This window comes from Coregonus lavaretus (assembly GCF_964263955.1).
Source record: "Coregonus lavaretus genome assembly, chromosome: 40".
NCBI classification, from domain to species: Eukaryota; Metazoa; Chordata; class Actinopteri; order Salmoniformes; family Salmonidae; genus Coregonus; species Coregonus lavaretus.
Window position 1 is genome coordinate 4,919,473 of NC_140027.1, and position 27,059 is coordinate 4,946,531.

Consider the following 27,059-nt stretch of genomic DNA (forward strand, 5'->3'; position numbering starts at 1 on the left):
AGTAACCAAAAAAGTGTTAAACAAATGAAAATATATTTTATATTTGAGATTCTTCAAATAGCCACCTTTTGCCTTGATGACAGCTTTGCACAATCTTGGCATTCTCTCAACCAGCTTCACCTGGAATGCATTTCCAACAGTCTTGAAGGAGTTCCCACATATGCTGAGCACTTGTTGGCTGCTTTTCCTTCACTCTGCGGTGCGACTCATCCCAAACCATCTCAATTGGGTTGATGTCGGGGGATTGTGGAGGCCAGGTCATCTGATGCAGCACTCCATCACTCTCCTTCTTGGTCAAATAGCCCTTACACAGCCTGGAGGTGTTTTTTGTCATTGTCCTGTTGAAAAACAAATGATAGTCCCATTAAGCCCAAACCAGATGGGATGGCGTATTGCTGCAGAATGCTGTGGTAGGCATGCTGGTTAAGTGTGCCTTGAATTCTAAATAAATCACAGACAGTGTCACCAGCAAAGCACCCCCACACCATAACACTTCCTCCAATACACATACGGAGATCATCCGTTCACCCACACTGTGTCTCACAAAGCCACGGCGGCTGGAACCAAAAATCTCCAATTTGGACTCCAGACCAAAGGACAAATTTCCACCGGTCTCATGTCCATTGCTCGTGTTTCTTGGCCCAAGCAAGTCTCTTCTTCTTATTGGTGTCCTTTTAGTAGTGGTTTCTTTGCAGCAATTCGACCATGAAGGCCTGATTCACACAGTCTCCTCTGAACAGTTGATGTTGAGATGTGTCTGTTACTTGAACTCTGTGAAACATTTATTTGGACTGCAATTTCTAAGGCTGGTAACTCTAATGAACTTATCCTCTGCAGCAGAAGTAACTCTGGGTCTTCCATTGCTGTGGCGGTCCTCATGAGAGCCAGTTTCATCATAGCGCTTGATGGTTTTTGCGACTGCAATTGAAGAAACTTTTAAAATTCTTGAAATGTTCAGTTTTGACTGACCTTCATGTCTTAAAGTAATGATGGACTGTTGTTTCTGTTTGCTTATTTGAGCTGTTCTTGACATAATATGGAATTGGTATTTTACCAAATAGGGCTATCCTCTGTATACCCCCGCTATCTTGTCACAACACAACTTATTCAATCAAGCGTGTTAAGAAGGAAAGAAATTCCACATATTAACTTTTATGAAGACACACCTGTTAATTGAAATGCATTCCAGGTGACTACCTCATGAAGCTGGTTGAGAGAATGCCAAGAGTGTGCAAATCTGTCATCAAGGCAAAGGGTGGCTATTTGAAGAATCTCAAATATAAAATATATTTTGATTTGTTTAACACTTTTTTGGTTACTACATGATTCCACATGTGTTATTTCATAGTTTTGATGTCTTCACTATTATTCTACAATGTAAAAAATAGTAAAAATAAAGAAAAACCCTTGAATGAGTAGGTGTGTCCAAACATTTGACTGATAGTGTATTTTAATACTTTTTTTATTGTGATTTATCAGGGGGTGCTGTAGCACCCACAGGACCCCTCCTTCCCACGGCAATGTCGCAAACCTCTACACACAGCCTACATCGTTGTCAATGTCACAATATTAACTAACGTCATAGTCAACATACTGTAGCTACTAGAGCTAACGTGTTAGTTAACCCGCTACAATCACACAGTACAGTGTTCAGCAAGCAGTTTAGCAGTTACACCGGCGGGCCCCAGTGGCAATACATTAATAAAACCGAAAGCTTACCTTGACTTGGAAGAGTTCCAGTGTTCAGCAAGCAGTTTAGCAGTTACACCGGCTGGCCCCAGTGGCAATAAATTAATAAAACCGAAAGCTTACCTTGACTTGGAAGAGTTCCAGTGTTGGATAGCCTTAGCCAGCTGGCTAACATAAATAGCTTTCCTCTCTGTTTTAGCTGGGTGTTTGAGTCGGCTAAACTAGCTAGCTGCATTAACTAAATATCTCTTTCTCTCTCTCCTGCTGCTTTACCTTAATTTTTGAAGAAAATAATTTGTTCAAAATTGTTCAACTATTGTCTTTCTCTCTCTGAGTCAACTACTCACCACACTTTATGCACTGCAGTTTTTGCTATCTATAGCTTATGTTTTCAGTACTAGATTAATTATCTGATCATTTGATTGGGTGGACAACATGTCAGTTATAGGTTGGTGGAAGTCCTCCAGAAGTAGTCATAATTACTGTGTAAGTCTACGGAAGGGGGTGAGAACCATGAGCCTCCTTGGTTCTGTATTGAAGTATATGTACCCAGAGGAGGGTGGAAAAAGCTGTCCTCCGGCTACACCATGGTGCTACCCCAGAGAGTGCTGTTGCTGCTACTGTAGACCTTCATCGCAAAACAGTGTGTTTTAATCAGTTATTTGGTGATTTAAATATATTTAGTATAGTTTTATCTAAAAAGGATAACTATTTTAATGTTTCATTATCTTTATCTTAATGACATTCACTGAGAAGGATGGTCCTCCCCTTCCTCCTATGAGGAGTCTCCACTGGTGTGTTCTCATTGTATTTATAGGATGACGACTTTGGCTCAATACTAGTTTGAGTTACAGGAGAATATTAAACATGCCCAGTTGAAAACCAAAATACAGTATATTCAGATCCTCCCCTTAAGCTTTTAAGTGAACATTTGAATCTTGATTTCATTAATTTAAAGTACAATTCCTCCCCACTGTCACGCCCTGGCTCTGGGGACACTGTTATGTTGAGCCAGGGTGTGTAGATCATGTGTTTTGTTTGTATGGGTGCTATTTCTATGTTGGCCAGAGTGGCTCCCAATCAGAGGCAACGAGTGTCAGGTGTTGCTGGGTGTCTCTGATTGGGAGCCATATTTAAACAGTCTGTTTTTCATTCGTGTTTGTGGGATTTTGTTTCTAGTCTGTTTATGGTAGACTGTGAACTGTCACGTATCGGTTGTTGTTTTGATCGTGTCTCTTAATAAAGAGTATGTTTGCCTGCAACGCTGCGCCTTGGTCCTCATCTGTTCCTGACGATCGTGACACCCACTTCACTTTCTATTGTATCTCTGCAAGTAGAAACAACAGTAGATCTGGGTGTGGATTTGCTGTTCAAGTGTTCAACCTCATGTGGGCGCACTGAAGAGCAGGGTGTGTCCTTGTGACTGACTGACGGACTGGCTGATGATCGGAACACAAGTAAGATGTTAACTTTCATAAAAATTGTTTTTTTTATGTGACGTGCATACACCTAGGGCTGTTGCGGTGACCGTATTACCGCATGAGTCATCACCGCAGTAAAAATCTTTGACTGCTGAGTCACGGTAATCTCCTCTTATGCATTCTGGACATGTGTTATTAGTACCCAACTTGCTAATGGTCATCAGGTCACTAATTACCTGTACTCAGAGCTCTATTGTTAGAGGGACAATAGTATTGTCCCTCTAACCATTCTGACATCAATGCAAATGCATTGAAAATCACATTAAATAATCAAAACAGTATCATGCTTTTAAAACTCCCCTCCCTGTGATTGATCAATTGGAAGAAAGAAGTTCAACAGCAGGTTGAAACTGAGGGGAAAACATGGTCATTGTGGACGTTGTTTCAAAGCTTAACACAACAAAATGGACAGTGCTTTCCAAGGTAATGATTAATTCAATACACCCATATGCATATTAGAGCTAATGCATAGGCCTATATATGAGCTGAAGCTCGAAAAATTCCCTGAATTAAAATATTGATTGTGCCATTATACAATACATAGCATACAACATATTACACAAGGCAGAAAAACATTACAAAAAAAATCTGATTTAAGATATATTTGGTACATAATTGGTCTAGCCTAAATTAAACAAATTCAGAGTTAGCCTACAATTATAGAGAATTTGTATTTGATTTTGAATAGCCTAGTACTGGAGCATTTAATTAACAGGCTGACATATTACCTTTTAGCTACAGAATATCTCACCACCATGCGTTTCCATCTCCTTCCCGCTCTCCTTCATTCCTTTCTCCAGCTCGCAGAGTGAAGGGCTGTCAACAGTTTAATTAAATATGTTTCACTGTGAAAACATGTTACTATCGTTGTTCCGGAACAGATTTCACTTGGTTTCCCAAATTAAGTAACAGGGTTGGAGAGCATATGGCATACAGAGTTTGGGCGGAATATCACCTGTTGCATGGCGAAATAACTGGTCTAGCCTACCAAACATGAGTGAAAGGAACTGGTGGGAAAGTAGCCTCCATTCTCTATTTGAGTGCAAATGGATGACATGTCTTTTTCCTCTTGCCCCTGTTCCTGCCCATTTGATAATGGGTTATTCTAAATCGAAACAAATGTTACATATTAGTAAAGACCAGATTACATTGAGAATAGTCTGATGGGTGAAAATAGGATCACTTGATGAGAGAACAGCGTGTGCAGCCAGAGGCAAGGAACAGAGCGCAAGTTTTTTTGCTACTTTCTCAAATCATCAATAGCCTATAGTCGCATCATGTAGCCCATATATATTTTGTTTTCTAAGGCATTCTATGGTTTATATAATTCACAATTAAAGTTGCCAAATAACTCTAGATCTAGCATATAGAACCTGTTTCAAATGGTCCCTTTTACACTCAACATGGCTGTCTTTATCATGGCTGTCTTTATCATGGCTGTCTTTATCATGACTGTCTGTATCTTGACTGTATCTTGACTGTCTGTATCTTGACTGTCTGTATCTTGACTGTCTGTATCTTGACTGTCTGTATCTTGACTGTCTTTATCTTGACTGTCTTTATCATAAAAGACATTACACCTCAAGTGTCATTATACAAACAGAAAGATATATGGAAGTCAATGTTCAACCATATAAAAAGTCCTGTCGGTGTTCCAGCAGTGGTACATTCTAATAAATTATACAATTTATGACCTAATGTGGCACCAAAGCAAACAATATTAGTGGGAAGATCTGTGTGTTCTAGATTTGTTTTAGTCTATATTTTGTACTCTGTAGAAAGTTGATCCGAAACCCTTATGCTAAGCTTTATTGTATGTTAATCTGAAAGACTAATGTTTCTATTCTGTCTTTACTGCTGAAGCGTTACAGATTGAGTAATAGAAATGTAAAGGTAATTTCCGATTGTGCCGACATATGCAGCGTTTATGTCACGCCCTGGCTCTGGGGACTATGTTATGTTGAGCCAGGGTATGTAGTCTATGTTTGTATATCTATGTGGGCCTGAGTGACTCCCAATCAGAGGCAACGAGTGTCAGCTGGTTGTCTCTGATTGGGAGCCATATTTAACTATCGGTCTTTTCACTTTGTGTTGTGGTTTCTTGTTCTCATTTTGGTTGGTGTATGTAACCAGAGACATCACGTTTTCGTCAGTTATTTTGATCGGGTGATCAGTCTAATAAATACTATGTTCACTTTCAACGCTGCGCCTTGGTCCTCCTCATTAGACGATCGTGACAGTTTACCGTGAATGCAATCTCTGATAACGCCGGAACATTGCCTTTAAATTTAAATCACGCTGTAACGCTGAACTTCCACAATACAGATTGAATAGAGCTCTAACTCCCTCCTTTATGATTTGAATTTAGATTTCTATTCACATTCACAGTGCTATGTAGTTCTGTTTGCACACAACAGCATGTGATGCATCATTCCATTGCATCCAGATTATTTAGCTTACATCAACTGCATTTGTGTGATACCATGTGCAAAATTATGAGGTACTGTAAGCAACACCATAATTAAAACGATTTATATACTAATAACTGCCAATAGTACCGTTGTGTGTAATCAACCGCCCATTTAATACTTCTGAATGTGACTCATTGAACTAATGTGACTCATTGCTATAAAAGCTATAACATAACCCTGAATACAGTAATTGGTAGTAATACCTTTGACAGTACTTTAATGAATTGAAAGAAAACCTACATACAGTACATAGAGTGGGAACCATTACAGCTGCACTATAACTTAGACTCAGAGCAAACACTGTTACTCTTTAAAAACATGTATTCTATTTGACCTACATACAGCTGCAGAACAAAGGTGCCTCTATGGGCTTATAGTCAGGTACTTTCTGGGTCAGGTAGGGTGTGGCCAGGCAAGCCAATAGCTGTGGGGCATATGCAGACGAAGCAGAAACCAGTCCTGACCTGACACACATAACACAATGGAACAGATACACGGCTGTGGAACCAATGCTGGCAGTGAGTCTTAGTAGCTTTAAACTCTATAGAACCTGAGTGGGTAGAGTGTGAGAGTTACAGAATGTGTGAGAGAAACAGGCTTTAACTACACAATACAGCCCTGATGCCCCTCTGACAGATTGAATAAAAGGTGTGGTCCTACCAGGAAGGAACAGGGTAGTTTAGTTAAATTTACACAATACACAACATCAGTTGGCATTGGAGTTAGAGGGTTGTACAGTTAATGTTGCCAGATATGACTGTTGGAGAATTGAGAGACTCATACAAGGCTTGAAAAGTAGAGTGCTCTACTCACAGTGGTGCACAGCCATAAATCATGATGCAGACCACATAGGGTGCCCGCCGTAATTATTGGGACAGTGAATCATTTTTTATTATTTTGGCTCTATACTCCAAAAGGTTGGATTTGAAATCAAATGACTATGAGGTTAAAGTGCAGACTGTCAGCTTTAATTTGAGGGTATTTTCATCCATATTGGATGAACCGTTTAGAGCTCGTGACTCTACAAATATGTGCATTTGCTTTTTGTTTTGGTTGTGTTTCAGATTATTTTGTGTCCAATAGAAATGAATGGTAAATAATGTATTGTGTCATTTTGGAGTCACTTTTATTGTAAATAAGAATATAATATGTTTCTAAGCACTTCTACATTAATGGATAATCCTAAATGAATTGTGACTAATGATGAGTGAGAAAGTTAGGCACACAAATATCAACTCTCTCTCTCACTCATCATTCAATCAATCAAATGTATTTCTAAAGCCCTTTTTACATCAGCAGGTGTCACAAAGTGCTTATACAGAAACCCAGCCTAAAACCCCAAACAGCAAGCAATACAGATGTAGAAGCACGTGGCTAGGAAAAACTCCCTAGAAAGGCAGGAACCTAGGAAGAAACCTAGAGAGGAACCAGGCTCTGAGGGGTGGCCAGGCCTCTTCAGGCTGTGCCGGGTGCAGATTATAAGAGTACAAGGCCAGATCGTTCTTCAAGATGTTCATAGGTGACCAGCAGGGACAAATAACAATCACAGTGGTTGTAGAGGGTGCAACAGGTTAGCACCTCAGGAGTAAATGTCAGTTGGCTTTTCATAACCAAGCATTCAGAGTTCGAGACAGCAGGTGCGGTAGAGAGAGAGAGAGAGAGAGAGAGAGAGAGAGACAGCGAGAGAGGGAGAGTCGAAGAATGCAGGTCCGGGACAAGGTAGCACGTCTAGTGAACAGGTCAGGGTTCCATAGACGCAGGCAGAACAGTTGAAATTGGAGCAGCAGCACGACCAGGTGGACTGGGGACAGCCAGGAGTCATCAGGCCAGGTAGTCCTGAGGCATGGTCCTAGGGCTCAGGTCCTCCAGGAGGGGAGGGAGAGAGAGAGAATTAGAGGGAGCATACTTAAGTTCACACAGGACACCAGATAAGACAAGAGAATTTCACCAGATAGGACAGACTGACCCTAGCCCCCCAGTACTTAGACTATTGCAGCATAGATACTGGAGGCTAAGACAGGCGGAGTCGGCGGACGCTGTGGCCCCATCCAATGATACCCCCGGACAGGGCCAACCAGGCAGGATATAACCCCACCCACTTTGCAGAAGCACAGCCCCAACACCACTAGAGGGATATCAACAGACCACCAACTTACTACCCTGAGACAAGGCTGAGTATAGCCCACGAAGAGTTCCTACACAGCACGAGCCCGAGGGAGTTCAAGACCGGACAGGAAGATCAAGTCAGTGACTCAACCCACTCAAGTCAAGTATACTGTAGCGCAAAAAAGCCTGGCACGACGTGACGCACCCCTCCTAGGGATGGCATGGGAGAGCACTAGTAAGCCAGTGACTCAGCCCCCGTAATAGGGTCAGAGGCAGAGAATCCCAGTGGAGACAGGGGAGCCGGCCAGGCAGATACAGCAAGGGTGGTTTGTCATTCCAGTGCCTTGCTGTTCCCCTTCGCACCCCTGGGCCAGACTACACTCAATCATAGGACCTACTGAAGAGATGAGTCTTCAGTAAAGACTTAAAGGTCAAGACCGAGTCTGCATCTCTCACATGGATAGGCAGACCATTCCATAAAAATTGAGCTCTTAGAAATTCTAGGGACAATAAGGAGGCCTGCGTCTTGTGACCGTAGCGTACATATAGGTATGTACGGCGGACCAAATTCAGAGATAGGTAGGAGCAAGTCCATGTAATGCTTTGTAGATTAGCAGTAACGCCCTAGCCTTAAAAGGAAGCCAGTGTAAAGACGCTAACACTGGAGTAATATGATCACATTTTTGGTTCCAGTCAAGATTCTAGCAGCTATATTTAGCACTAACTGAAGTTTATTTAGTGCTTTATCTGGGTAGCTGGAGTGTAGAGCATTGCAGTAGTCGAATTTAGAAGTGACAAAAGCATGGATTATTTTTTCTGCATAATTTTGGGACAAAACGTTTCCTATTTTTGCAATGTTACGCAGATGGAAAAATGCTGCCCTTGAAATAAAAATAAAAAGAGAGATCAGTGTCCAGAATAATGCAGAGGTCCTTCAGTTTTATTTGAGACGACTGTACAACCAGATTAATTGTCAGATCAAACAGCAGATCTCTTTATTTCTTGGGACCTAGAACTAGCAACTCTGTTTTGTCCGAGTTTAAAAGTGAAACATTTGCCACCATCCACTTCCTTATGTCTGAAACACAGGCTTCCAAGGTAGGCAATTTTGGGGCTTCTCCATGTTTCTTCGAAATGTACAGCTGTGTGTCGTCCACATAGCACTGAAAGTTGACCATGTGTTTCCAAATGACATCACCAAGAGGAAGAATATATAATGAAAACAATAGTGGTCCTAAAACGGAACCAATGAGGAACACCGAAACGTACAATTGATTTGTCAGAGGACAAACCATCCACCGAGACAAACTGATATCTTTCCGACAGATAAGATCTAAACCAGGCAAGAACTTGTCCGTGTAGACCAATTAGGGTTTCCAATCTCTCCAAAAGAATGTGGTGATCGATGGTGTCAAAAGCGCCACTAAGGTTAAGGAGCACGAGGACGGATGCAGAGCCTTGGTCTGACGCCATTAAAAGGTAATTTACAACCTTCCCGAGTGCAGTCTCAGTACTATGAGGGGTCTAAAACCAGACTGGAGCATTTTGTATACATTATTTGTCTTCAGTAAGGCAGTGAGTTGCTGCGCAACAGCTTTTTCTTACATTTTTTAGAGGAATGGGAGATTCGAACAATAGTCTTTTACATTTTCTGGGTCAACGTTTGGCTTTTTCAGGAGATGTTTTTTACTGCCACTTTTAGTGAGTTTGGTACACATCCGGAGGATAGGGAGCCGTTTATTATGTTCAACATAGGAGTGCCAAGCACAGGAAGTAGCTCTTTCAGTAGTTTAGTTGGAATAGGGTCCAGTAGGCAGCTGGAAGTTTTAGAGGCCATGACTATTTTCGTGAACGTGTCGAGAGATACAGGATTAAAAAACTTGAGTGTGTCCATTGATCCTAGGTCCTGGCAGTTTTGTGCAGACTCAGGACAACTGAGGTTTGGAGAAATACGCAGATTCAAAGAGGAGTCTGTAATTTGCTTTCTAATGGTCATGATCTTTTCGTAAAAGAAGTTGGTGAAGTGAAGGCCATCCTCTGTTGGGGAATGCTGCTTTTTAGTTAGCTTTGCAACAGTATCAAAAATACATTTTGGATTGTTTTTATTCTTCTCAATTAGGTTGGAAAAGTAGACTGATTGAGCAGCAGTGAGGGCTCTTCGATATTGTACGGTACTGCCTTTCCAAGCTAGTCGGAAGACTTCCAGTTTGGTGGAGCGCCATTTCCGTTCCAATTTTCTGGAAGCTTACTTCAGGGCTCGGGTATTTTCTGTATACCAGGGTGCTAATTTCTTGTGACAAAGGTTTTCTGTTTTTAGAGATGCGACTGCATCTAGGGTATTACTCAAGGTTCAATTTAGATCCTCGGTTAGGTAGTTAACTGATAGTCCAGCATCCTTGGGTAGGTGGAGTCTGGAAGGTTAATCCTTGGTTGAGGTCTGAGCATATTATTTTTTTGTGATTGCAAACGTAATAAGATGGTGGTCCGATAGTCCAGGATTATGAGGAAAAACATTTAGATCCACAATATTTATTCCACGGGACAAAACTAGATCCAGGGTATGACTGTGGCAATGTGTAGGTCCGGAGACATGTTGGACAAAACCCACTGAGTCGATAATGACTCCGAAATACTTTTGGAGTGGGTCTGTGGACTTTTCCATGTGAATATTGAAGTCACCAAAAATTTGAATATTATCTGCCATGACTACAAGGTCCGATAGGAATTCAGGGAACTCAGTGAGGAACGCTGTATATGGGCCAGAAGGTCTGTAAACAGTAGCTATAAAAAGTGATTGAGTAGGCTGCATAGATTTCATGACTAGAAGCTCAAAAGACAAAAATGCAGTCATTTTTGTTTTTGTAAATTGAAATTTGCTGTCATAAATGTTAGCACCTCATTAACACTTCATTATTCATCATTATTCACAATTCATTCAGGATTACCTGTAATCATGGTAGCATCCACATTAATGTAGAAGTGTTTAGAAGCATATTCTATTCTTATTTACAATACAATGACTCCAAAATGACACAATACATTATTTACCAGTACTTTTGGTCCCCTAAAATGGAGGGAATATGTACAAAAAGTGCTGTAATTTCTAAACGGTTCACCCGTCTGCACTTTAACCTCATAGTCATTGTTTGATTTCCAAAATGTTGGAGTATAGAGCCAAAAGAAAACTTGCTTCACTGTCTCAATAATTACAGAGGGCACTGTATATGATAGATGATATAGTAATTCATGCATTCAGATGAATTGCTTTTATCTGAATTGATTGCATTGGCCTGGCACACCTTGTGTGAACATGTTAATGCAGACTGCACCCTTCTGATTTAGCATTGCTCATAAAAGCCCATAATTTTACAATGATAGTAAAACAGATTAGATTGGAATCTATTTCAACTGGATTGTGGTCTAGAAATAATTGCTTTAGCATGTCTTCGTTTTGACATACAGTATGTGTTCATGCAAAGGGTATGTTTGTGTCTACAATGGGGACTTTGTGTGTCTAAAGAACCAGTTACGGAATGCCAGTGGACATGGGTTGAGTTTCGGGTCAATCTAGAGACTGACAGCAGCTCCATGTTGTGCTTTTTTGCTTGGCTCAGCTCTGTGTGACTGGGTTGTATGCAGCTACAAACAACCAGGACATGTTAAGAATGGTAAAAGGGTGAGGCTGAGGTGAGGAGGTATATTTTAGTTAACACACAAACAAACTATTGCATGCTCTATTTATATAAAATGTAACTAAAACTACGGACAGCATGCCACTAGCTGAATATCAGTGTAAAGTACATTCTAGTAGGAGGAAGAATGATAAAGCTATTGTTTTACTTTTAAAAGGCTTGTGAAATGATGTTTGTCTTCCTAGTCAGTTTGAGTTTATATAGTTTTATGGGTGATTGCACAGTGGGCACATCCTGCAATCCAAACTGAGAGGTGGGCGTACACCATTGTTCTATTTAACCCTTATTCTACCAAGCGAATTGACTGAGAAGAGAACACATTCTTATTTATAGCAACAACATGGGGAAGAGTTGCAGGGGAGAAGAAAGAGTCGATTGGAAAGCTGGAATGATTAGATGGCCATTATGACAGTAGGAGGTCCAGATTGGGAATTTAGCTAGGACACAATCTTAGTACACTAGATTGTGTGGTCTGTCTTTTTGTAGGGAAGAGGACAGGCAGAGGTCACTTTATATAGTTCATGCTTCAGACGTTTTCTCCTTGGGGTTACTGCATGTTCATTCCTGTCAAACGTGCACATTCTTTGCTAAATGCAAAGAAGGAGAGACAGACATAAATTGTGATAAATACTGAAATTCATACATTGCAGTCATTGTCAGGGCATGAGATAGACACTCCTGTGGTTTTATCTGGGTGTAGATCTATCCTTTGAAGAGGAAAGCTGCAGGAAGATAAAGTATCTCTCTCGCTCTCTCTCTCTCTCTCTCTCTCTCTCGCTCTCTCTCTCTCTCGCTCTCTCTCTCTCTCTCTCTCGCTCTCTCTCTCGCTCTCTCTCTCTCTCTCTCTCGCTCTCTCTCTCTCTCTCTCTCGCTCTCTCTCTCTCTCTCTCTCTCTCGCTCTCTCTCTCTCTCGCTCTCTCTCTCTCTCTCGCTCTCTCTCTCTCTCTCTCGCTCTCTCTCTCCTGCACAATGAAGGTATAGTTATGAGAGTATTTTGCACAATGTTATGTCATAGCATCTGTTATTCTAAGTGATTGCACAACAATAGAACAATTGAGATATACACATTATATACAAATGTTTGACTACTGCAAATGTTCAACTTTTGTGACCAGAGGCAAAAACCACTCCTCGCATGATTTTACTCATCTGAGTAAGAAAGTGGGGACTAGAGGGATAAGAGTGGGACATAGCTATGCCATTTACCCGCCCCCCTTCTCATTGGTCAGAAGCAGAATTAGGTTCAATGAGTTTCTATGGCTAAACCCTGAGTTGCGTTTCAGACACACTGGTAATACGTAGAGTATATGGCGAAAAGGCTGAAGTTTTGTCAAGAAGAGAGGAAATCACTCATATGAGTGAGAAGGAGTATCAGGTAGATGACCTCAGTTATTTTCTCACTCATTCATTTATAACTTACATATCAGCAACTTGGACTGATACATCTCATCTGCCATGTAACTAATACCAGCCTATATTTACATTTAAGTCATTTAGCAGACACTCCTATCCAGAGCGACTTACAGTTAGTGTGTGCATACATTTTTTCACACTGGCCCCCTGTGGGAATCAAACCCACAACCCTGGCGTTGCAAGCGCCATGCTCTACCAACTGAGCTACACGGGACATGTGCCAAGAGAAAGTCTAAAAAAGGATTACATTGGATTTTATTCCTACCAATCTACATAACCTACTCCACAAGTGAAAGAAAATTTACAGAACATTTTGTGTCTTCACACCCCAGAGTTAATATTTGGTGGAAGCACCTTTGGCAGCAATTACAGCTGTGAATAATTTGGAATAAGATTCTACAAACTTTAGACAACTCTTAGGGCAACGTTTATCCATTGTTTTTGGACTGAGACTGGAGCACTCAGGAACACTCAACACCTCTTGGAAAGCCATTCTGGAGGATCTTTGGCATTAAAATATGTGTAATTGTCCCTCTGAAAAAGACAACTTTTTACCTAGGCATTGCACCTTTCATATTAAATGTGATCCTGACAAACTCCCCAGTCCCTGCCGGTGACAAGCATACCCATAACATGATACTCCCATCACAATGCTTGAAAATACAGAGGGTTTCAACCTGTGTTGTGTTGTCAGGATCAAAATAAATATGAAGGGAGCAACGCCCAGGTGAAAAGTTAGATTTAGATTCAGTCTTCTGAAAACCTAACCGTTGGATAGTTTTATTTTTCAGCGGGACAATTGCAATTTTTCTTTCACTTTTAAAAAGTAGATTAGCTTGTGTATATCCATAGAATAAATATAATTTGATCCACATTTAGATTACATTTTAAGGCAGCAAAATGTGAAGACTGTGCAAGGGGTGTGTAGACTTTTACTAGGCACTGTAACTACAATGGTTAAATGTCACTTTTAGATGTTGACATATTCTAATAAGACCATGTTGACTGAGAGTTAGCTAGCCATTGTGCTTTCAAACATCTTCACCAATGTCACAATATTTAATTATACTGCAAATCATTAACATAACTTGCATTGGCTTGAACAAATCTCTCACAAAATGTGAGACTCTGGAGCGTGACAACAAAAATCTGCAAGACATGTTCTGGATATATGGAAATATGCAAACAAGCAATAGCTTGTTCTTGCACATTGCAGATGCCAAGTACCCTGCCAAGGTGTTAAGGGGAAAGAACAGTACTTTAATCCCTTCTGGGATGGGTTTTCATGGGGTACAATGCACGGTGTAATGACTCATCCCATGGGTGCTATAAAGTGGTAAAAGCAAGGAAAAACTACTCCTACTATTTTGTCAGTCCTGCAGACTCCTACATGACATGGAAAATGCATAAAGTTGAGTGAAACTTATGACAATGGTACCTTAGTCTGTTCATAAAATCACAAAAACTATGAAGCAACAATGGACTGTTGCATTTAAGGAAAAGGACAGGAGATTTTCTTGCGAGAAATCAGTGTGTGAGACAAAGACAGGTCTGTTCGGGGAGAATGTTGTATGTGTGTCAAGCGAAAGATCATATTGTACCGTGAAGTTTCAATTTACTGCTTGCATCTTTGCAACTTGTTTCTTGGTAAGATAACATCCATAGGTAAATAGCCATTCAGTGTGTCAATCTATATGCTCAGGAAACATGGCGAAGCTCACCAGTCACAGCATGTCAAAGTTATACTGTGTGTTGACTGATTGACTGACCTACCTTGGGCTAATAGAAGAAGGCGTGTCCACTCTTTAAACCAGACGCTTTCATGGGAGAGGAATTCCTGTTTATGGGTGTGTGCACTTTTATATGTTTGTGTGAATGACTGCACGCACCCTGCAGGCAGAAACCATATATAGAATGAGATGGGTGGGACTGTAGTTGCGCAACGATAGTTTATTTTCAATACATATCAATCTATCCTCTTCCATCTCCTTCTGCATCCTAGTGTCTGTCCGCAGGGTGTCAAAGTGGGTGGAGGAGTCCTGTCCTACATGAGGTAACACCTCCCTGTATTCCTCCCTTCTGCCTCTCCCACCCATGTCCTCCTCCCACCCTCCCTCCCTCCTTCTGCCCTGTGCAGCATAAAAAGGGAACAGTGGCTGGGCCGTGCACCACATTCTCTCTCCTCATCCCAGGCAGGCAGACTCCCTCTCAGCAGCCATGTCCTTCTCCAGATCTAGCATGTCCTACAGCAGCAGTGGTGGTGGAGGCGGAGGTGGCACCATGTCCATGAGGTCTGGAGGTGGTGGTGGAATGGGCATGGGCTCCTCCCGCTTCTCCTCGATGGGTGGTGGTGGCGGTGGAGGAGGCCGTGTCACTGCCATGAGGGCCGGCAGTGTGTATGGAGGTGCAGGAGGATCTGGGGTGCGCATCTCTAGCTCCTCGTTCGGTTCCGGTGGCGGCGGTGGTGGTGGTGGTTATGGTTTCGGAATGGGAGGGGGTGGCGGCGGCGGTGGTTATGGTTTCGGCATGGGAGGGGGTGGTGGTGGCGGCGGTGGAGCCGACTTTAATGTGTCGGCCAACGAGAAGGCCACAATGCAGAACCTGAACGACCGCCTGTCCACCTACTTGGAGAAGGTGCGCTTGCTGGAGGCGGCCAACAGCGAGCTGGAGCTGAAGATCCGTCAGTTCATGGAGAGCAAGACCTCCCCCAGCGCTCGCGACTACTCTGGCTTCTACGCTACTATCGCCGACCTGCAGGACAAGGTATGTGACATGTCTCCTAAATGGCAAGAGCACTCAATGATGACATCACAGCATGTCAAAACAATGGTAATGTCTGCAGAGTGACAATGTTATGCTTTGTTAGAGATGGAGTACAGATACATGGTGAACACATGTTATCAGCTTGTTTTTCCAACAAGTTACTGAGAGTTAAATATGGCTATTGGAAAATGCTAAGTTACATACATTTGTTATAATTGATTCAACCAATATATGGCACCAAACAAATGCAAAGACAATATGCATATTTGCAGCTGAAGCATTGAAAATAAAGCAGATCATGGAAGCTATTCCATACTATTTTTTTAACAGCCCCAAGGCGACTGCAAAAGGTAAAAAAAAAATATTTGTGCCATGCTTTACAATGATCATAAAGACGACAGGTTCCCTGTAATGCTTCTATGAGCTATAATTTACAGTGCAGCTGAAACTCAGAACTCAGTGATTACAGTGTGGTTTCACAGTTTGTGCGTACTGCATTTGTGTGAAATTCCATGCATGCTCCATCCTGAAATGTTTTGCCATCCTCCACATCTCAGATCCAAGCTGCCACACGCTTGAACGGAAGCATCTATCTCAGTATCGACAACGCAAAGCTCGCTGCAGATGACTTCAGAACCAAGTAAGTATATCCAACACCATCCACATATACAGTACACTGCTGGTGCATTCCATAAACCAAATGGAATACTTCCAAATCTGTAAACACCCTAAAACTGTTTTCTTTAATTTAATTTTCTATTGAATCTATAAAAAAGGAAAGAAAATTACATTACCCTTCACTTCCATCATAACCACACCCTCCCAACAGACATATCAGAAGCCTGGTGTTACTTTCTGTTATTTTCCCAAAATTAAATGGAATACTAGAATCTATAAACCCTCTGCTTTTCTCACAGAGGAACACATTCAGGCAGTTCGTTGACCTATGCTCTCTCCATCTCTCAGGTTTGAGAACGAGCTGGCCATGCGTCAGTCGGTGGAGGCGGACATCGCCGGGCTGAAGAGGATGCTGGACGAGCTGACCCTGGCCAGATCTGACCTGGAGATGCAGATCGAGGGGCTGAAGGAGGAGCTCATCTATCTCAAAAAGAACCATGAGGAGGTGTGTGTGGGCTGATGGAACATATACATACAGTCCCTTAATGTATTACATCTATTGACCATGTCAACCTGCTATGGGTCTTCGTTAGAACAACATTGCTGGCTTTCAAGCACATCTGTATCAAACAATGGTGTTCACATTTATAATGAAGACCGAGGGCAGGTCAAGTTGTTACCATCAGGCAGAGGTTAGTCACTTCTTAATAGTTTAAACTCACCTCTATGTGTTTCTCCACAGGAGCTGCTGGCCATGAGGACGCAGATGACTGGACAGATCAACGTGGAGGTGGACGCAGCACCACAGGAGGACCTGAGCAGAGTCATGGCTGAGATCCGTGAGCAGTACGAGGCCGTTAGTGCCAAGAACCAGCGCGACCTGGAGTCCTGGTTCCAGACCAAGGTAGAACCTCTAGAACCTCTAAACTATATTCATGGTGTAGATGTTCCTTTAGTTCTAGTTGGTAACATTGTCACATTCTATCATGAGTTGAAATGTTGTTTTGTTCCTGTGATGACTGACCAATTATTGTGTTTTACAGACGGAGACGTTGAACAAGGAGGTGGCGTCCAGCACAGAGGTTCTCCAGACCTCTAAGTCAGAGATCTCAGAGATCCGTCGCACACTGCAGGGCCTGGAGATCGAACTGCAGTCACAGCTCAGCATGGTGAGCCTTAATTACTAACATCTGACCAAGGACCACATTTTAGGGGACATTACTTACATACCCTTTCTGCAACTTTCTTCAGTAATAAACATTTATTATCAAGTGTCTCACTTTCACCTGGTCTCATCCACTATCACTCAAGTTGTTATAGCCAGGCACCACTACATTACTATAGCTAACCTCTACCTGTCTACACATTCAATTACTAGAGCTAACCTTTTCAGTATGACAGTAAACATTCCAAATTCCAAACCTACTCCCACTGTTTTTGACCCATCTTCTCTATCTCTCCCGGCCAATAGAAAGGCTCCCTGGAGAACACGCTGGCGGAGACGGAGGGTCGTTACTCCATGCAGCTGGGACGCCTCCAGAGCCAAGTGACCAGTCTGGAGGAGCAGCTAATGTCTCTCCGCAGCGACATGGAACGCCAGGGCCAGGAGTACAAGATGCTGCTGGACATCAAGACACGCCTGGAGATGGAGATCGCTGAGTACAGGAGGCTGCTGGACGGAGAGGCTAGCGGGTAAGGCAGGATGCGATTGGACAGAGGGAGGCCAATAAGACAGACAGGGATGTGGGAGGAGAGTGTTACATCTTTGTGGGTTGGGAAGAGGGGTGACATGGGACCTTGAAAGAAGTGAAAATGAATTGATTCTTCCTTCAACGTTTGCCTTTAAAAACAATGTTCATTTGAATTTGACCTTAGTATGAGCCATGGTTACTTTTGACATGAATCTACAGCTATGTGACCTTTAATAGATACGTATTATGATCATAGATCATAGATGCTAACTATGCTAACCATGGGTTTCCCTTCCTCACAGTCTTGGCCTCAGCTCCTCGAAATCCGGCCACAGCTCCTCTAGCTCCGGCCTCAGCTCCTCCAAATCCGGCCACAGCACCTCCTCCACCACACGCAAGGTGGTGATTGTCACAGAGGAAATGGTGGACGGCAAGGTTGTCTCCTCAAGTGAAACCAAACACACCTCTTAAGGTCCCACACACACAGCGAGCACTGCAGCAAGCAACAGGTTAACCCCATAGAAATATAATTACTAGAATGGGTATAGGAAATGAGAGGCCAGCACATGGAAAATTACTGCTCTCCAGTGCTCTATTCATGCAACCTAAAATACAACGTTTCAACTTATACAAAGTCTTTGTCAGATGAAAAATCCCTATCTTTGTTATCTGTGTTATTTGTTTAGGCCAGCTCTGGTTTACTCTCGTTTAGGGTGCATACCAACCTCCTATTCTTTGTAGAATTGCTAAAGCCCCTCAGACAACCATCATGGAACATTGACTTGAATGAGGATTTCTTTTCTGGTAATTCTATTTCTATGGTTAACACCTCCAGAACAACACGTTCTACTACATCTGGATGGAACACTAACAACACACCCAATTGTGAATGCAATAAAGATGCTCTGACTTGCTGACACCGTCATTCTGTCTTCTGTGTCTTTCAACTTGATTTATCTGATTTGGCGTGCTCCCATACATCTGACTATCATATAGGTTGTTATGTTTTGCATATGAGGCCAATTCTATGGTCTTGAGAAATCATGTGTCAGTATGATCTTGAATAGTGTAATTTATGACATTAACTTGTACAGAGTTTAATACTTTGCAAAAAAATTGAAATGTTAATAGTAGAAATTTGAATGTAAGTTGTCAGCAAAATGATCTAATTCTATCTCTGAGTTTTGTAATTCAGAGTTATGTACTGTATTGAGAGTGTTTGTGGAGGCAACTTTAGAGCTGGACACCATGTTTTGGTGGAAAGATGTAGATTTGAAAACAATTCATTTGAAATTAGATGACACAATGTATCTGCTATGACATCGATACTCAGTTTCATATAGTCAGTCTATTATAAAGCATGGATATCTCTGAAACAAGTGAAACCACACAGTCCATTCTCATTCAACCACTTCATCTTTATTGATGGTTCTGTTGGCAAAGTATTACTTGATCTCATCCACATCAACATTCTGGGTGGTCTCCATCATAACTTCCATGTAGGTGTATGGAAGTAGGTGAGGAGCACGAGCCTCCTAGGTTTTGTATTGAAATCGATGTAGCCAGAGGAGGACGGAAAATTGCTGTCCTTCGGCTACACCATGGTGCTACCCTAGAGGGTCCTGTTGAGACTACTGTAGACCTTCATTGCGAAAGTGTGTTTTAGGTCATCAGGCATTTGGTGACGTGAGTATATTTGGTATAGTTTTATCTAAAAAGCATAACTTTTGAATTTTTTATTATTTTGTATTTTTCTGAAATTCACTGAGTAGGGTGGTCCTCCTCTTCCTGCTCTGAGGAGCCTCCACTGTTACACAACATCAGTAGGCATTAGAGTTAGAGGATCACGTTGCCAGATATGACTGTAAGAGACTTAGGGAAATTGAGAAACTCATACAAGGTCTGGAAAGTAGAGCACTGTACTCACAGTGGTGCACAGCGATAAATCAAGATGTATGTGGACACCTGCACATCAAACACCTCGTTCCACAATCATGGGCATTAATATGGAGTTGGTCCCCCCTTTGCTACTAAAACAGCCTCTACTCTACTCTTCTTAGAAGGCTTTCCACTAGATGTTGGAACATTGCTGAGGGTACAAGCTTCCATTCAGCCACAAGAACATTAGTGAGGTCGGGCACTGATGTTGGGCGATTAGGCCTGGCTCGCAGTCGGCATTCCAATTCATCCCAAAGGTTTTAGATAGAATCCCAAAAGTGTTCGATAGAATGTCATTGTATGCTGTAGCGTTACAATTTCCCTTCACTGGAACTAAGGGGCCTATCCCGAACCATGAAAAACAGCCCCAGACCATTATTCCTCCTCCACCAAACTTTACAGTTGGCACTAGGCATTCGGGCAGGTAGTGTTCTCCTGGCATCCGCCAAACCCAGATTCGTCCGTCTGACTGCCAGATGGTGAAGCGTAATTCATCACTCCAGAGAACACGTTTCCACTACTCCAGAGTCCAATGGCGGCGAGCTTTACACCACTCCAGCCGACGCTTGGCATTGCACATGGTGATCTTAGGCTTGTGTGTGGCTGCTCGGTCATGGAAACCCATTTCATAAAGCTCCCGACTAACAGTTTTTGTGCTGACGTTGCTTCCAGAGGCAGTTTGGAACTCGGTAATGAGTGTTGCAACTGAGGGTCCCGTTCTGTGAGCTTGTGTGGCCTACCACTTCACGGCTGAGCCATTGTTGCTCCTAGACATTTCCACTTCACAATAACAGCACTTACAGTTGACCGGGGCAGCTCTAGCAGGGCAGAAATTTGACGAACTGACTTGTTGGCAAGGTGGCATCCTATGACGGTGGCACGTTGAAAGTCACTGAGCTCTTCAGTAAGGCCATTCTACTGCCAATGTTTGTCTATGGAGATTGCATAGCTGTGTGCTCGATTTTATACACCTGTCAGCAACGGGTGTGGTTGAAATAGCCAAATCCACTAATTTGAAGGCGTGTCAACATACTTTTGATCATGTAGTGTATGATAGATTATATAGTGATTCATGCATTCAGATGAATTGCTTTTATCTAAATTGATTGCATTGGCCTGTCACCTTGTTTGTGTAAACAAGCCAGTGCAGATTGACTGACTGACTGCACCCTTCTGATTTAGCATTGCTCGGAAATGCCCATAATTTCACAATCATAGTAAGACACAGATGATAGCACTTTGCATTTGAATCCATTTCAACTAGATTGTGGTCTAGAAATTACTGCTTCAGCATGTGTTCTTTTAGACATATTTGTTCATGCGAAGGGGGTCTGTTTGTTTCTACGGTGGGACATTGTGTGTCTGGAAGAACCAGTTACAAAATGCCAATGGACAGGGGTTGAGTTCTGTGTGAATCTAGTGACCCTCAGTGGCTCTATGTGCTGTTGTGCTTGGCTCGGCTCTCTGTGACTGGGTTTTGTACAGCCACAAACAACCAGGAAATATGTTATGAATGATAAAAGGGCGAGGCTAGGGTGAGGAGGTACATTTTAGTTTCTACAAACTTTAGACAACTCTTAGGGCAACATTTATCCATTGTTTTTGGACTGAGACTGAACCGCTTAGGAATACTCAATACCTATTGGAAAGGTTCACCCTGTGAACATTCACCCTGTGTTATGTTGTCAGGATCAAAATAAACATGAATGGAGTAACGACCAGGTAAAATGTTAGAGGAAAACATGCCTCAGCAAAATGTGAAGACTGTGCAAGGGGTGTGTAGACATTCACTAGGCACTGTAACTGCAATGGTTAAATGTCACTTTTAGATGTTGACAAAATGTTGACTGGGATCTAGCTAGCTCTAGTGCTTCCAAACATCTTCACCAATGTCACAATAATACTTTCTACTGCAAATCATTAACATAAGGACGTGTCGCATTGGCTTGATCAAATGTAAATCAACTTTTCAATGTTCAAAACGTGGGACTACAATGGCAACCTCTGGAGAGTGAACAGAAAAATCAGCAAGAAATGCTGTGCTTATCTGGAAATATGCAGATGCCAAGTACCCTGCCAAGGTATTAAAGGAAAATAACTGTACTTTAATCCAATCTGGGGTGAGTTTTCCTGGGGTACAATGCCCGGAGTAATGACTCATCCCATGGGTGCTGTAAAGTGGTAAAAGGGAGGAAAAACAACGTTTGTCGGTCCTGCAGACTCCTACAGTAGATGGAACTTGCATAAAGATGGAACTTGCAGTCGACTGTTGCGGTGAAAGAAAGCACAGGACACTTTCTTGCGAGATATCAATGTGTGAGACAAAGACAGGTATGTTTGGGGAAAATGTTGTCTGGGTGTCAAGCCAAATATCATATTTTACCATGACGTTTCTTTGCAACTTGTTGTCTTGGTAACATAACAGGTACAGGTAAATAGCCATTCAGTGTGTCAATCAATATGCTCAGGAAACATGGCAAAGCTCACCTGTCACAGCATGTCAAAGTTATACTGTGTGTTGACTGATTGACTGACCTACCTTGGGCTAATAGAAGACGCTGTTATGGGAGAAGAATTCCAACTGTTTATGGGTGTGTGCACTTTTATATGTTTGTGTGAATGCTTGCAAGCACCCTGCAGGCAGACGCCATATATAGAGTGAGATGGGGGAGAGTGGAGCTGCACAACACTAGTATATTTTCAATATTTGCATATCAAGACATAAAGTAAATATCTATCTATCCTCTTCCATCTCCTTCTGCATTCTAGCGTCTGCCAACAGGGTGTCAAAGTGGGTGGAGGAGCCCTGTCCTACATGAGGTAATACCTCCCTGTATTCCTCCCTTCTCTATTCCTCCCTTCTGCCTCTCCCACCCATGTCCTCCTCCCACCCTCCCTCCCTCCTTCTGCCCTGTGCAGCATAAAAAGGGAACAGTGGCTGGGCCGTGCACCACATTCTCTCTCCTCATCCCAGGCAGGCAGACTCCCTCTCAGCAGCCATGTCCTTCTCCAGATCTAGCATGTCCTACAGCAGCAGTGGTGGTGGAGGCGGAGGTGGCACCATGTCCATGAGGTCTGGAGGTGGTGGTGGAATGGGTATGGGCATGGGCTCCTCCCGCTTCTCCTCGATGGGTGGTGGTGGCGGTGGAGGAGGCCGTGTCACTGCCATGAGGGCCGGCAGTGTGTATGGAGGTGCAGGAGGATCTGGGGTGCGCATCTCTAGCTCCTCGTTCGGTTCCGGTGGCGGCGGTGGTGGTGGTGGTTATGGTTTCGGAATGGGAGGGGGTGGCGGCGGCGGTGGTTATGGTTTCGGCATGGGAGGGGGTGGTGGTGGCGGCGGTGGAGCCGACTTTAATGTGTCGGCCAACGAGAAGGCCACAATGCAGAACCTGAACGACCGCCTGTCCACCTACTTGGAGAAGGTGCGCTTGCTGGAGGCGGCCAACAGCGAGCTGGAGCTGAAGATCCGTCAGTTCATGGAGAGCAAGACCTCCCCCAGCGCTCGCGACTACTCTGGCTTCTACGCTACTATCGCCGACCTGCAGGACAAGGTATGTGACATGTCTCCTAAATGGCAAGAGCACTCAATGATGACATCACAGCATGTCAAAACAATGGTCATGTCTGTTAGAGAGTACAGGTACATGGTGTACACATCATCAGCTTGTTTTTCCAACAAGTTACTAAGAGTGATATGAATATGAATATTGGAAATGCAAAATTATATGCATTTGTTATAATTGATTCAACCAAGATATTGCACCAAAGATAGATGCAAAGACAATATGCATATTTGCAGCTGAAGCATTGAAAATAAAGCAGATCATTGAAGCCAATCCTTCCTCTCTCTTAACATTCCCAAGGCGATTGCGAAAGGTGCAATTTGTTTCTTTGTGTCATGCTTTACAATGATCATAAAGTCGACAGGTTCCCTGCAATGCTTCTATGAGCTATCATTTACAGTGGAGCTGAAACTCAGAACTCAATGATTACAGTGTGGTTTCACAGTTGGTGCGTACTGCATTTGTGTGAAATTCCATGCATGCTCCATCCTGAAATGTTTTGCCATCCTGCACCTCTTAGATCCAGGCTGCCACCTGCTTGAACGGAGGCATCTATCTGAACATCGACAACGCAAAGCTCGCTGCAGACGACTTCAGAACCAAGTATATCCAACACCATCCACATATACAGTACACTGCTGGTGCATTCCATAAACCAAATGGAAAACTTCCAAATCTGTAAAAACCCTCACACTGTTTTTATTTTTATTTTGTGTTGAATCTATAAAAATGGAAACCAAATGACATTAACCTCCACCGCCACCATAACCACACCCTCCCAACAGACATCAGATACCTGGTGTTACTTTCTGTTTTTCACAAAATTAAATGGAATACTAGAATCTATAAAACCCCTGCTATTCTCACAAAGGAACACATTCAGGCAGTTCGTTGACCTATGCTCTCTCCATCTCTCAGGTTTGAGAACGAGCTGGCCATGCGTCAGTCGGTGGAGGCGGACATCGCCGGGCTGAAAAGGCTGATGGACGAGATGACCCTGGCCAGATCTGACCTGGAAATGCAGATCGAGGGGCTGAAGGAGGAGCTCATCTATCTCAAAAAGAACCATGAGGAGGTGTGTGTGGGCTGATGGAACATATCCATACAGTCCCTTAATGTATTACATCTATTGACCATGTCAACCTGCTATGGGTCTTCGTTAGAACAACATTGCTGGCTTTCAAGCACATCTGTATCAAGCAATGGTGTTCACATTTATAATGAAGACCGAGGGCAGGTCAAGTTGTTACCATCAGGCAGAGGTTAGTCACTTCTTAATAGTTTAAACTCACCTCTATGTGTTTCTCCACAGGAGCTGCTGGCCATGAGGACGCAGATGACTGGACAGATCAACGTGGAGGTGGACGCAGCACCACAGGAGGACCTGAGCAGAGTCATGGCTGAGATCCGTGAGCAGTACGAGGCCGTTAGTGCCAAGAACCAGCGCGACCTGGAGTCCTGGTTCCAGACCAAGGTAGAACCTCTAGAACCTCTAAACTATATTCATGGTGTAGATGTTCCTTTAGTTCTAGTTGGTAACGTTGTCACATTCTACCATGAGTTGAAATGTTGTTTTGTTCCTGTGATGACTGACCAATTATTGTGTTTTACAGACGGAGACGTTGAACAAGGAGGTGGCGTCCAGCACAGAGGTTCTCCAGACCTCCAAGTCAGAGATCTCAGAGATCCGTCGCACACTGCAGGGCCTGGAGATCGAACTGCAGTCACAGCTCAGCATGGTGAGCCGTAATTACTAACATCTGACCAAGGACCACATTTTAGGGGACATTACTTACATACACTTTCTGCAACTTTCTTCAATAATAAACATTTATTATCAAGTGTTTCACTTTCACCTGGTCTCGTCCACTATCCCTCAAGTTGTTATAGCCAGTCACCACTACATTACTATAGCTAACCTCTACCTGTCTACACATTCAATTACTAGAGCTAACCTTTTCAGTATGACAGTAAACATTCCAAATTCCAAACCTACTCCCACTGTTTTTGACCCATCATCTCTATCTCTCCCGGCAAATAGAAAGGCTCCCTGGAGAACACGCTGGCGGAGACGGAGGGTCGTTACTCCATGCAGCTGGGACGCCTCCAGAGCCAAGTGACCAGTCTGGAGGGGCAGCTAATGTCTCTCCGCAGCGACATGGAACGCCAGGGCCAGGAGTACAAGATGCTGCTGGACATCAAGACACGCCTGGAGATGGAGATCGCTGAGTACAGGAGGCTGCTGGACGGAGAGGCTAGCGGGTAAGGCAGGATGCGATTGGACAGAGGGAGGCCAATAAGACAGACAGGGATGTGGGAGGAGAGTGTTACATCTTTGTGGGTTGGGAAGAGGGGTGACATGGGACCTTGAAAGAAGTGAAAATGAATTGATTTTTCCTTCAACGTTTGCCTTTAAAAACAATGTTCATTTGAATTTGACCTTAGTATGAGCCATGGTTACTTTTGACATGAATCTACAGCTATGTGACCTTTAATAGATACGTATTATGATCATAGATCATAGCTGCTAACTATGCTAACCATGGGTTTCACTTCCTCACAGTCTTGGCCTCAGCTCCTCGAAATCCGGCCTCAGCTCCTCGAAATCCAGCCTCAGCTCCTCCTCCTCCACCACACGCAAGGTGGTGATCGTCACAGAGGAAATGGTGGACGGCAAGGTTGTCTCCTCAAGTGAAACCAAACACACCTCATAAAGTCTGACACACACAGAGAGCACTGCAGCAAGCAACTGGTTAACCCCATAGAAATATAATTACTAGAATGGGTATAGGAAATGACAGTCCAGCACATGGAATATTGCTCCTCCTCAGTGCTTTATTCATGCAACCTAAAATACCACGTTTCAACTTATACAAAGTCTTCGTCAGATGAAATATCCCTATCTTTGTTGTCTGTGTTGTTTTGGGTGACAGGTAGCTTAGTGGTTAAGAGCGTTGTGCCAGTAACTGAAAGGTTGCTGGTTCTACTCCCCGAGCCAACTAGGTGAAAAATATGTTGATTTGCCCTTGAGCAAGGCACTTAACACTAATTGCTCCTGTAAGTTGCTCTGGATAAGAGCGTCTGCTAAATGACTTAAAAATGTTTAAAAAAAGAAATTGTTTATGCCATCTCAGGTTACCTCTAGTTTAGGATGTGCATACCATCCTCCTATTCTTTCTAGAATGGCTAAAGCCCCTCAGACAACCATCATGGAACATTGACTTGAATGAGGATTTCATTTCTGGTAATTCTATTTCTATGGTTAACACCTCCAGAACAAAATATTCTACTACATCTGGATGGAACACCAACAACACACCCAAATGTGAATGCAATAAAGATGCTCTGACTTGATGACACCATGATTCTGTCTTCTGTATTTTTATTTATGTTTTTGTATTTATTAGGGATCCCCACTCTTCCTGGGGTCCAAACACATTAAATCACTTACATTACATATAAAACAAAAGATAAAACAGTACATCATATAACATTATTACACCACTACATATCTACAATACATCATGTTGAATACCACCATACAACAATATCACAATGTGTGCGTATGCGTGTGTCCTTACCTTTGTGTGTGTCTCTTCACAGTCCCCGCTGTTCCATAAAGTGTATTTTTACC

General features: G+C 42.9%; 2 protein-coding genes across 5 annotated transcripts; both read left to right on the plus strand.

The window, feature by feature from the left end:
• The first annotated feature begins 2,771 nt into the window (after positions 1-2,771).
• Positions 2,772-18,849, plus strand: LOC311113601 (keratin, type I cytoskeletal 13-like). Of its 3 annotated transcripts, XM_084156855.1 has the most exons (9): positions 2,772-3,146; positions 3,496-3,593; positions 14,855-15,615; positions 16,173-16,255; positions 16,582-16,738; positions 16,976-17,137; positions 17,277-17,402; positions 17,705-17,925; positions 18,227-18,849. In XM_084156855.1, the coding sequence occupies exons 3-9, from the start codon at positions 15,070-15,072 to the stop codon at positions 18,393-18,395; spliced, it is 1,464 nt and encodes a 487-aa protein (XP_084012981.1). In that variant the 5' UTR covers positions 2,772-3,146; positions 3,496-3,593; positions 14,855-15,069; the 3' UTR covers positions 18,396-18,849. The 3 variants fall into 3 exon arrangements, with proteins under 3 accessions (XP_084012981.1, XP_084012980.1, XP_084012982.1); XM_084156854.1 differs by lacking the exon at positions 3,496-3,593; XM_084156856.1 differs by lacking the exon at positions 3,496-3,593 and having other exon boundaries at positions 14,990-15,615.
• A 2,460-nt stretch (positions 18,850-21,309) lies between these two features.
• On the plus strand, positions 21,310-26,784 carry LOC311113603 (keratin, type I cytoskeletal 13-like). 2 transcript variants are annotated; one of them, XM_084156859.1, is made up of 8 exons: positions 21,310-22,193; positions 22,632-23,413; positions 23,946-24,028; positions 24,344-24,500; positions 24,738-24,899; positions 25,039-25,164; positions 25,467-25,687; positions 25,989-26,784. In XM_084156859.1, exons 2-8 carry the CDS (start codon positions 22,862-22,864, stop codon positions 26,137-26,139), a joined length of 1,452 nt encoding a protein of 483 aa, XP_084012985.1. In that variant the 5' UTR covers positions 21,310-22,193; positions 22,632-22,861; the 3' UTR covers positions 26,140-26,784. The 2 variants fall into 2 exon arrangements, with proteins under 2 accessions (XP_084012985.1, XP_084012986.1); XM_084156860.1 differs by lacking the exon at positions 21,310-22,193 and having other exon boundaries at positions 22,544-23,413.
• The last annotated feature ends 275 nt before the right edge of the window (positions 26,785-27,059 follow it).